The sequence below is a fragment of the Saccostrea cucullata genome, unplaced genomic scaffold (genome assembly GCF_032062105.1).
Source record: "Saccostrea cucullata isolate Sc308-1 unplaced genomic scaffold, CSIRO_AGI_Scuc_v1 ctg59, whole genome shotgun sequence".
Taxonomy (NCBI): domain Eukaryota; kingdom Metazoa; phylum Mollusca; class Bivalvia; order Ostreida; family Ostreidae; genus Saccostrea; species Saccostrea cuccullata.
The window spans coordinates 394832-408015 of record NW_026930547.1 but is presented as its reverse complement, the minus strand read 5'-3'; the positions used below and the strand labels follow the sequence as shown (position 1 = coordinate 408015).

At 30.7% G+C, this 13184-nt stretch overlaps 1 protein-coding gene across 1 annotated transcript in view; it reads left to right on the top strand.

Annotated features, from left to right (window-relative positions):
• The first annotated feature begins 232 nt into the window (after positions 1-232).
• Positions 233-13184, top strand: part of LOC134228990 (src substrate cortactin-like) — a 30804-nt gene continuing 17852 nt past the window's right edge. The window contains 7 exon segments of the mRNA XM_062710699.1: positions 233-318; positions 1260-1323; positions 1975-2081; positions 2555-2696; positions 10058-10288; positions 10416-10512; positions 12608-12773. Coding sequence (XP_062566683.1) covers positions 263-318; positions 1260-1323; positions 1975-2081; positions 2555-2696; positions 10058-10288; positions 10416-10512; positions 12608-12773 — 863 coding nt within the window. The 5' untranslated portion in view covers positions 233-262.

Below are 13184 nucleotides of genomic sequence, written 5' to 3'. Positions count from 1 at the left end.
AAAAGAAAATCAAAAATAATTCCCTGCAGTGCTTTTTTTTTTAATTTTATTTTTTAATCCTTAAATATTGTTTCTATAAGTTACAGGCGTAGTTACTTACTAACCTTCGACATAACAAAATTGATAACACAAACATTGCTTCTTTTTACCTGTTTAGGGGATACTTAATCCAATGTTATCATGTTCGCGTATATTAGCCTAACCCCGAAAGTGATAGTAGCGGAATCAACTTATCAAGTCAAGGTCCTGATTATCTAATCTAATGACTTTTAAAGGAGTTTATCGGCTGTTCAGAAAGACTACTCTGTTTCAGAAAAGGTATTTTAAAAATATGTATTTTTTCATGTAGATTAGACTACAAGTTTAAATCTTTTATTTATTCTTTCATTGAGATATTTTATATCAATCGTCTGCTCAGCATCACAGGTAGATCTACTTGGGTCTTGGTTCATAAATATGTAGCCAATAATGTACCTTATTACTATGTTAAAAAAAGAAGGATTTTTTCACATACCAATAGGGTACATTATACATAAACCAAGACCCAAGTACCTGTGGAGATGACGAACAGTATTCAAGATTAAAAGTCCTTAAACTGTTACTAAATAGGAGCGGAGCAATTACGGACCTCCAAAACATCAGAGGTGGGATCAGGTGTCATTGAAGAATGAGCATCCCCTGCCGACCAGTCACACTGCAAGTGTGCTCCTTGTCATTATTGGGAAATAATAAAAAAAATCGGTTGTCAATTCAGAGTATGAATATAATGGACTAACAAATATATATAATGAAAATCGCCAGTCTGCATTTGACTCAAGAAATTGTATTGCTTAAGGTCATTGTATGGACTATATATAGAACTAACGAAATGATGACTTCAAACGAGACTGCTGATATTCTTGTTTCATCTTGTTTGTCAAAATTAACTTAGTACCTCGTTTTACATACATAGAGCATGCTCTTGCATATTGAATCAACTGAGATACTGTGAACACAGTTATTTGTTTTGTTTTTATGCATACAGCTCAATCCCTTTGTGAAAAAGGTAGACCTGAAACAAGTGCCTGTAACAGATCAGATATGATTATCAATAGAGTTGTTCACCTATAATTGTTGTCTTTTTGTGGTGATTTGAATGAATAAGTTATTGATTCATGTTTCAATATAAAGATCTGCCAAACTTGAAAGATACCAAAATATGTCTTGCTCTTAAAAATGTGAGCAAAAAAGAAATACTTAATGATGATTTTTGTTTTTAGAATACATCTGATGTCCACTAAGTCTGACCATCTCCAGAGAACAGCGGAGAATTCCAGGGATCAGGTTAACTTAGAAAGTCCAGATTATAACAAACACTACATTATACATCAAAAGTCAAATGCAGTGACATATTGAAAATTTTGTTTTCAAAATTATTTCAAATGTTAGTACAATTCTCAGTTAACCTTGGACTTTCAGTAGGGCGTGACTTTCTCGACACTATGCCTAATTAAAGTCTCTCAAATGGCGAATAAATATTCTCACTGGTAAAGAAATTAATATTAACATCAGCATCTTTAAATTGTTGATAACGATGAGACAACTTAAGCCCCACCTCTCTGCCATGCAAAATGCTATCATTGGATCATTGATACACTAGTTGACATTCTCCAGAATGTATATTTCAACAGAGTATAAAAGGCTGTGTAAATATCAGATGCTAATTATGTAACATGCCTTACTGAATGTCCAAGGATAACAGAGAATTGTACTATTATTTTGTACTCATTTCTTTGTTAATTAAGCTGGCTAACTTCATGATCTTTAAACATGGAATGTCCCTTACCACTTTTTGTTCTTTATTACAGCTGCTTTCTGTACAATTTAATGTTTCATTTGCCATTATGATTGATTATCTCAAGTGCTTTCTCAATAGTTTTGTGTTGATGCATGTTTCCGTACTATTACAGGTGTTTTTCATGTTGATTATTACAGGTGGTGTCTGTAGCCACAGTTATAGGTATGCGTGATGAGTCCACTACAGTCAAAGGTCTGACCCTGAAAGTACATGAAAGATCCTTATCCTTTAAGGCAGGCCAGTGGTGAGATAGCTAGGTTATCATCTCTGCCTTTCTCTCTCTCTTTCTCCTTTCACTTTTGTAGTTTGTTCCATAAGCTGTCGGGAAAGCTTAAGAATTACTTTGCATTTCTAATGGGCTGTAATTTTTGTAAAAGTGACAAAACATTTGCATTTTTTTTTCCAAATGACTTAATTGTGTAAGATATTGGATTTAAAAAGAACATTTCTAACCTCTTGTTTGAAACAATGTTTCCTACTCAATTTGAGAAGACTATGAATTTGCATATATTCTGTTTGAATAATTATGAGTTATACTTGTTAAAAATAAAAAAAGAATTGTTGAAACAAAAAATATATTTTTAATTTTTTTTTTTTTTATCATTTTCCCTGTAAATTCTCAGCAAAAATTGTTGAGATGATGTGTTTTCTATAGCAGCACAGACATTTTGTCAGGTTTGAAGAAAGTTAATAATGTGTTCATCTTTTCTATAACAGGGTAGACACCTTCCTGCCAGGTTTGGAAAAAGTTGGAGGCTTCTCAATGTGTTCATCACCAGGAATTCTTCAAAGGGAGGGAACTCTTGACCTAGCAGTCAAGTACAGCGATCATCCTCCAGCAAAGTGGATCCACGAAAAGGTACATTGTACTGACTCAGCTTTTTTCGACTTCTTAATACACAAGAAACAAAATATTGTCGGTGAACTGCCTTAATGTATGTACATGTACACAGTTGTTGTATAATAAAGGTACAAATGTAATTTTTTGCCCAGACTTATTATATATAATAATTTTTTTTTTGAAATTATGATATAGTACACATGGGTGCACAAGTGATTTAAAATAAAAATAGATAAAATGTGCCATTTAAGTTTTATTTTAAAATGCACATTGAATTTAACTTACAATACATATTTGTACAAATACAAGAAAAAAGTTTTTTTTAAGTGTCCAGATTATCTTCAAAACACATCTAAACCATTGACAACAGCTTTTTGTCTACCCATCTACCTTTTACGTGTACATGTACTTTAATCTCAATGAAATGGTGAGATTACCCATATCAAAAAATAATACAGAAAAGTATATTTTTAATATATTTTTAATACATTCATTTTTGTACTTTCTTAAAATAATACAGAAAAAATATATTATTTTCCTATCACAAAAAATTCAGTATATCATTTTTGTATTAAAATTTGACTGATTTTGTACAGTATATTATTTTTGTATTTTTTTGGACTTAGATTATTTTCAGTGTATTATTTTTGTATTTTTTCAGGACTTATTTTTTTCCAAATGTATTTTTTCTGTATCAAATTTGAACTTAGTAATTTTACAGAAAAGTCTATACAGTTAGACTGTATCATTTCTGTATTAAATTTGGACTTAATAATTTTACAGACAGTTTGTCTGTATTATTTTTATATCAAATTTAGACTTAGTAATTTTACAGATTTTGTCTGTATTATTTTTATATTAAATTTGGACTTTGTAAATTTATAGAAAAGACCTTACAGTTAGACTGTATTATTTTTATATTAAATTTGGACTTGGTAATTTTACAGAAAGACAGTCAGTATTTTTTGTATCAAATTTGATTTTAGTACATTTACAGAAAATTCCATATATTTGGTCTCTATTTCTTTTTGTTGTTAGGGGGGGGGGGGTAAATTTATACATATTTTCTATTTACATTTGTCTCTATGAAATTTATAAATTTTAGAGAAATTCCTTGCAAAATGTCTGCTGCTTTTTTTTTTTATAAGTTTATAGCATACCCGGTACTTAGAAAATTTTTATTATATATTTTTTTTCAGGAATCTTGGTATCCAATTATATAGAACTTAAATAATTAATTGGTACTAAAATTTATGTTAATCTCAATCAGTGGTAATCCAGAGAAATATTTCCGTCTTGGGCATGAAGATTTTACAGCGGGTTTACATTGACTTTTCAGCGGGTTTACATCTTTCACGTGTTTACATCTATCACACAACAGGTGGTCTTGCAGGCTAACAAATGATTGCATCATACTACAATTCAGAAATTACGTGATTTACCTGTGCACATGGAAAGTCCCAACTAGCTATTACCATGCATACGATGTTTTCTTCAGATTTTAGTATATATGTGCATTTTTTCACTCAGAGAAGGAATCATATTCAAATTATCCTAAATAACTTTCAAGAAATGAGCTGACAATGTTCAAGTCTAGAAAGGGATGTGCAAGTAGTAGGTTTCCTAATTTAAATTATCAGTGTGTTTAAGATAGATATTTACACTAGAGAAAATTAGCTGAAACATGTGCAAAAATTATTAAAGTTTGGAAGTATTAATTTTTTTAACCTGCTTGGACTGTGTTATTTGTGTAGTAGTACAGTCAATTTAATTATTCTAGTAGTTGTAATGTAAGTTGTTTTTATTCAGATAAAATATCAGTTTTTCTTCAACTCTGTGTTTAATTCTACTCTCAGTTTAAAAAAAAACGATCCTGATTTTAATTAGTTAATAATTTACAAGTTAATTATCTTTGATCTTGGGCTAATTCTTGCATAATCAATGCAATCAAATGACAGTTTCTCAAGTTAAATCTTCTACCCTGACAGCCTGAGGCATGTTAATTAGCCAGGTGGCTGTGTGCTTGTGTTCAAGCGTGAAGTGATTTCCTGTCGTGAATTCACACTTGGTTGCGTTATGTAAACAAGAGATTATCAGTATGCACTGAATAAACAGAACAGCTAAGGAATATTGCCTACACTGGGAATATTTATTAATTTTTTGTTAGGAAAATAGGACATGGCGCCGAGAAAAGGGGGCATGGCTCTGTGCCTTGCTATTTTGCTTTAGATTTAACACTAAATTGACCCTTCTTCTTGAACTTTATGGTCTATTATACGGGTCAACTTGTATACTAGTGATTAAAAAAACAAAACAAAACAATATGGCTGACCAGAAATCTTTCTCATCTGTAATCGGAAAATTTCTTAAAAACAAAAATAACGATTATAAGAAATGATTCCTAATAATTATTCTAGTAATTATCAAGGGTTTATTATATTGATTCCATATTACTTATTAGACTTCGTACATAAATAAATTTCCTTAGACCAGTCTAGACGAACTCCAAAAACGGCGTTAACGGAAGTGAGAATTTCAGTCCAGAAAAGACTCCAAAAAACGAGTCCAACGCATGCGCAGTTATATAAAAAACGGTGAAAAATCGTGAAAAGTGGGCTCTTATAAAAAGTGTTTTTGCAAAAAATTGGATTACCTTACAATAATGTAAGTTCTCAGAAATGATTAATAATAAATGGTTTTAGAAAACGTATTTGTTAGAATTTTGATTTCATGTGCAAATAGTTTTTAATTTCAAGTCAAAGTTGACCAACTTCGAGGTTCAGCCAGACAACGAACTAGTAGGATACAAAATACAAATTAAACAGTCGTAATCTTATGAAAACACCTCTGTGGTTGATAATTTGTTTGTAGTGACTAAGTTAGTCATTTTAGAACTATTTTTACTGATTTTAGAAGTTTATTTTGTAAGTAAGGAACGCTGGCGAATTTTCAGTTCGAATTTCCTCTGTTTTTCATGTCTATCGTGTACGAATGAATTTCAGCACGACCCATTTCAGCATGTTTAGATCAGCAATGAGCAACTGCATTGAAAATACATCTTACCAATAATTAAAAAAGTACTGAATTGATGGTTTTAATAATAAATAAGAGTCGATCAGGTGACAGTTACATGAGAATCCATTCAGTTTCCACATTTCCTCCGAGGCTTTTTTGAAGAAAGTTCACGTTTCAAGTTAGATCAAATACAAAGAAAAATAAACGTTTGGGAATTAAAAATATATAATAAAAGGGAAAAATATGTAAAATTTAACAATGTAATATATATGTTGTAACTGTTAAACATTGACCAAATTTTTACCTATTTGTAATATTATTTCGTCATATAATCCCGAATGACATCTGAATATTGAGAGCGTTAGTTATCAGTATCGCTATATACCTAATGTTTTCACATATGAATAGATATAATCATGAAAACATTTTAGAATTATAATCTATGAGTTTAAGAACTAAAAAAATCATTCTTTTAAAATTACGGTTAAAAAGTCTTCTCAAATCGAACCTGTTAATATCTCTGCTCCGCCGCCAAAATTGTGCGGTTTTTCATTAAATAAAATACGATATATAAGTGTCTTAGAAGTAAAATTTAAGCATCTTTATAGTAGGAATGGCATAAATTTAAATCAAGGGGACAATAAATTAAGTTAGAAAATTAATTCTTACCGACTTTATTGAATCCCGGTGTCGTACGTATATCCCAAATCACTATTATGCAAGAATACAGAGCGATAAATAAGTCAATAACCACTAAATAATTTAATAAGTGCAATTATTTATTTAAAAAAAAATAAAATCCAGTCACAGTATACTAAATACAGCCATTACTCGGTCGTATTTTTGGAGAAAGCGAACGACAATCCATCGTTTGTTTACACCGGAAGCCATTTTGCCGCAATGCATGACGGAGCCAAAGACTTCTTTTTCGGAGTTCACGCTGTTTTTGGAGTTCGTCTAGACTGTAGACTGTTAAAAATATTTTATATTTAAAAATCGGCAATCTTCGTAAATAAGGAGCTATTTGATTGGTCAGATTTTAAAATTTTTCTTTGCTTTTCTCTGATTGGTTAACGGTAATTTACCCACGCCATTTTGAAAAATAGATCGACGAACCGAATTGAGAGAGTTGGTGATGTTTAATAAAATTTAGCAAATATTCGCCGATGAAATTGGTAGAAAATAGATGTTTAGCTACAGCATGTTAGCATGGATCACATTTATAAACAAAGAAAAGCGAAAACGGAAGGAGATTGGCGTTTTTCATGCATCATGCCCTGGCTTTGCTGGTGTAAACAACGCCATATGCGGTAAGAATTTACATAAAATAGCACAGTAGTTTCAATTTTTAAAATGTGAAATGTAGATTAATAAATGTTATCTTTTATAAACAATTTATAGTAGGTCAAATTAAGGATATACGATCCTCAGCCAGGAAGGATAACTCTTTAATTTATAATTAAATTCAAAAAGTCTTAAAATAAAGCTTGAAATTGAATTTTTTTCATGCAACAATTTTCATTTTATGCCTCTTCATATGATTCAATGTTCTTTAAAGTTTTAACAAACGGTATTAAAAAAGTTGACATTTGTACCTCATAAAATTAAGTTAAATTTGCATATTTTAAAAAAATCAAATTTCTTTTAATTTAGCCTTAGTTATCAATGTTTATAAGCATGATTTGAAATCAGAAGTGATTTACGGTGTTTTCTTTGAAAGGAAACACTTCATACACTATGCATTATGAAACGATGGAAGTAAGGAGGGGAAAGTAAAGTACCAAATAAGTGTAAAAATCATGCAATTTTCTTTAAAAGCCTGGATATCTATGATATTTTATTCCTAAAATGTATTTATTGATCAATTATTAATTAAAAAATATGCAGTAGGTAGTTCAAATCGTATTTCCTGAAAAATTATTTGAGATTTACTAATTTTCCTTATATAATATGATTAAATTTAAAGATGAAGTTTAAAAAACACCGCGGGTAAATACATTTTAATTTGAGAATTTAGAGACATCTTTGTGAGCATTTTCAATTACTCAATGCCTGATTTTCAGAACCTGAGGATCGGATAACCTTAAATGCAGATGTATTGGATTTGTGGCGAAAGAGAGTTTTGTAATGCTACTTTCTATCTTGAATTGTATGGATAATTACGGGCTTTCAATGGCAAATGATATTATTTACATGGACCAAAAATGACTTAAAAATTAATTTCACCCTATCCCTCAGGCCTAAACATGGAATAATAACAGATAAAATCACCTTGGCACAACCATTCAAATTTTGAAATGTGAAGGGGGGGGGGTAATCATTGCAACTAAACTTCATGGATTTATGGTTTAGCATACTTATAATTTATTTCAAAAATGACTTGAGAAGAAGGTGATAAGAAAGATTTTTTTTTGGCACAAACTAATTATTTTTTATATCAATATATGATGATCTGTATTTCCCTTGCCCAATATCACTTTAAGATTTCAAATCAAATGACCCCCCCCCCCCAATAAAAGGGGGGGGGGGTAATGGCTCAATTTATAGAATATTTTGCCATGAAAAAATCCAGTGAGTTGTATTGACAATTTTATTTTTTCATTTTTTAATGCTCTGTATTTCTACCTGTTCTGAAAAACATTTACCAGTATCATTACTTTTACAGTTTGAGTGCCTTGGCAGAGCCATAGAAGAAAAGCTGATTAGTTATAGAGGAATAGGACACCCACCCACCCTCCCACCCTACCCCTTGAGGCATTACAGGTGTGTAACATTGACAATATCAGCTAATCATGTGAAGATTTCTTTTTGTGTGTGTCTGTGCATCTAATTTTGATACACCTCAGTACATTTTGATATTCTATTTTGTAGATTATGCAGGACCAAGCAGGATGACAGTGAGAAAACTGGAGATGTACTTCTTCAACAAAGTAAAGTGCTGTGCAAAAGAAACCCCAAAGCAGAGAGAAGATCTAGACTTTTGAATTCATATCTCATTATAAATGTACAATTTACAAAGACAATAAGATTGATAAAACATGACTTAGAAATGAGGACAATTGAAGAGTGAATACTGTATGTAAGACAGAAAAGATCAAGATAATTGCACAAAAAGTAACTAAATCAGTAATCTAAAGACATTTCTCTTTAAAATCTGATTGAAAGCTGCATTTAAGAAAAAGTTTTTCACGTTTTTAGTACTTTTCTAGGCACTGCTTTGTATTATTTAAAGCTTTTTTATGTACTTTTTGTCTATCATTCTTGTACCTTTTTTGAACTCCTAAATGTACTTTTTTTTGTATTTTTCAGAATGTATTATTTTTAGATTTTTTTGTTTTAAATGCGATTTTAATACAGAAATAATAGACTGATACAAAATTAATACATTTTGCATTATTTTCCTATTTTTTTTTCAAGGTGCTCCAAATAATACAGAAATAATAGACTGATACAAAATTAATACATTTTGTATTATTTTCCTATTTTAATTTTCAAGGTGCACCAAATAATACAGAAATAATAGACTGATACAAAATTAATACATTTTAATTTTGTATTATTTTCCTATTTTTTTTTTTCAAGGTGCTCCAAATGATACAGAAATAATAGACTGATACAAAATTAATACATTTTGTATTATTTTCCTATTTTTTTTTTCAAGGTGCTCCAAATGATACAGAAATAATAGACTGATACAAAATTAATACATTTTGTATTATTTTCCTATTTTTTTTTCAAGGTGCTCCAAATAATACAGAAATAATAGACTGATACAAAATTAATACATTTTGTATTATTTTCCTATTTTTTTCAAGGTGCTCCAAATAATACAGAAATAATAGACTGATACAAAATTAATACATTTTGTATTATTTTCCTATTTTTTTCAAGGTGCTCCAAATAATACAGAAATAATAGACTGATACAAAATTAATACATTTTGTATTATTTTCCTATTTTTTTTTTTCAAGGTGCTCCAAATAATACAGAAAAAATACATCAAGTGTATTATTTTTGTATTTTTACTGAGAAATAAAGTATATTAAAAATATATTTTTTGTGTTTCATTTCTAAGAAAGTGTATTATTTTTGACCTAATTTGGAACCAAGATAAAAAGGGTTCCAAATTTGGTCATTAAAAATATACTTTTTTTGTATTATTTTTGTATTATTTTAATCTATTATTTTTATATTTATTTTCGATATGGGTAAGGTAATCAAATGAAATAAATGGTGGTGGTGGGGGGGAGGGGGGAAGGGGTAGAGTATGTCCGTAATTTGAGATTCTCTGGATGAAATGTTTGTTTTCTCTTTGATAAATTGATATAGTTTACATGTTCTTAATTCTTTAATTCTTTTTTTAGTGTAAAGTTGGTACTGAGCTTCAGATCCGAGTCGGTGGTGATGTTTACTTTGATCCTGACCCAGAGAAACCTTCACCTGACCTTCTACTAATAGCGGGGGGCATCGGAATCAATCCTATTCATAGCATCCTATGTCATGTGACCGATCTTCTAGAATCCCATTGGACAAACTCCCCTAAACATGTGTCTTTACTCTACAGTGCATCATCCATGGATGAACTTATTTTTCATGTATTTTTTTGGTTGTTTCTTTTCTGTAAAATGAAGATATTCTTTTCATTGAAATAAAGAACAATATTTGACTTTATCTAGTATTATTAAACACTCATTGCATGATTCTGAGTTCTCATTTTTGTAGGAGGACATTAAAAGATTGTGTATAAAGAACCCAGGGTTCCTGTCTTATAAGAGCTTTATAACCAAAGACAAGTCCGAGATGAGCAGTGAGATTCAAGGTATTTATTAAAGAAAGTACCAGTAGAAGTCTGATTTGCTTCACCACTTCAACTGCAAACATAATGGTGGACACGGTTACAGAAAAAGCAGTTTTTAGAGAATTGCTGCATTACATGTAATAGCACAAGGGTGCCTTGAGGCACGTATGAATTGCAATTCCTATTTTTGATGCCCCCTCCAAAAAAAGGAGGACATATTGCTTTGCTGCTGTCTGTCTGTCTATCTGTTGATCCACCAACAGTTTCCATTCATTTTCTTAGCAGAGGGTGCACATAATGAAATGAAAGAACTCTGTTCATGTTATGCATAAAATGGCGCTGTAGATATACCATATATATAGTTATATAGTTGTAGTCAATCAGACTACAACTTGATGTTCCATTTGAAGCATTAAAATAAAACAGAGACTTAGTGCTTTCATTTCCTATTAAAAATTTTCTCCTAAAAGTCCAGGTCTTGGAGAACTGGCTTTTCGAAAGTGCAATGTTCTTGAATTTTAAGGTAAATAGGTATATTTGAGTACTTTCAATGAAGAAAAATAATATGAGTGCACTCTCTGATCTGAAAAATAAAACATGTCTATTAATCCTCAGAAACATTTCTATCATTTTCTAGTTTCATATTTTAGATCAGAGGTTGCGCTCTATATTAAATATCGAAAAATAGCTTTAAAAATTGGCCGTTTTTGTGGACATTTTCAGAATATGAGGAGATTGACGCAATTAATGACGTAATAATACATTGACTTATAGCCAGAAAATGACGTCATTTTTGATAGAGACGAAATCGCCATAGATCTAAGTGATATTTAATGCATTGTTAACTAAAACTAAGCAGTTTCAGTTTTTCAGAAATTCACAGGGCCAGAAAAGGCAAAAGTGAACCATGTTCTTTGGATTACAGATTAATCATAAGAATATTTAGGTCAGGTCCTGTTCAAGGTACAATAGAGCAATTTTTGACAGAGTTATGCCCCTTAGACTTAGAAAATTACCAATTATTTTCAGTTTCCCTTCATAATAAGTCCTGCTTAAAGAGCATGGAGGTATATAGAGCTGGTAGTGTCTGTCTAGCTGTCCGTAAATCCATCCTGTCATCCATCCATTACACTTAAGAGTACCCATCTTTTATCAGCTACTCCTCCTATACTTCAGAATGAAATTTTAATGATACTTTTACAAAATATTTATTACATAATGCCATTGTGCACTTCATATTTTACTTTTTGATTGGACACATATTTTGGGTATCTCATAACAGAACATGGACACTAGCTTTTATTTTAATATTGAAGGGTACACATCCCTAATCCATTGACTCCTCCAATACCACTGAATGAAATTTAATGATACTTTCACAGATTCTTTGTTACTTAATGACATTGTGACCTCCTATTTTACCTTTTCATCTGACACTTATATTGGGTCTCCCAGGCAAATCATGCTCTCTGCCATTATAATCATATGGAAGGTGGGGTATCATTTTGTGATCTCAGTGCTCACAGAACCTCAAGTTTTCTCTGTAGAGGTTGCACATACTGAATGAAATTTGCTATACAGATTTATGTTAAGAATATTTAAAAATATCATATTAATTTAAAATGTAAATGGATGTATGGATGGGTGTGTGAGTGCTAAATATCCATTGTAATTTTGCTGTTATTTTAATTTGATTCTGTTTGTAATACAATAATAAAAGAATATCTAGATCTGCTTCTGTTTAAAATACAATCGAGCAAATTTTGACAGAGTTATGCCCCTTGGACTTAGAAAAATGCCAATTATTTGCAGTTTCTGTTAATTACTTTAAAAAAATGAGATAAACAGAAAAAGAATAATACATTTATTCTAGATAATGAGGTTAAATTACCATAAGAAAATAGTTGTTGAGACTTTCAAATCACTGATAGATTCCTAGTTTTCTAGATATCAGAGTTCTTGATACTGAAACTCAACTTCATCTCCTTATTGTTACCTGTAAAATTATCTCAGAGAAAGACATTTGCAAATGTGAATATATACTATAGTAAAATTTTACTTTTTTAAATCTTTTATTTTAATTGATTGATTTATATCAGTGTTTTATCATTATCAGGTCATAGAATCTGCCGTGATGACATCCAGTCTGAGGTAGAGAGGATGAAGTCACATGACCTTACTGTGTTTATATGCGGTCCACCTCCCATGATACGTGACATGGAAAATATACTGGAGTCTGTTGGAGTGCCGAGACAGAGAATACAATACGAAAAATGGTGGTAGTCACCTCCCGCAGACATTGAAGTGAAGAGAGAGAAAGCTCTACTGTCCTCAGGGATTATTGATATTATGTTGCATCATGTTCTTTTGTATTTAATATCTAATTAATTATGAAATAAATACTTACAGAATTTCTGTATTTTGCTGTGATTTTAATTTTTAGCTTGTTCAGAACAGGCATAAGTGAAAAACAAATGCTGAGATTAATTTGCTCTACAAATTGAACACTTTGAGAACCCACATAATTGAGAAGACAATTTTTTTCTGGAAAAAAGTTCACGACTTTGAAAAAAGTTGATGACTAGTTTCTCTGTCGATAATTTTTTGGTTTGATCAACAAGCTCTTATAATGGGAGTTGCATGGACTCATTCCACTACCCCCATTCATGTACAAGGTACGAACCATCTGTGGA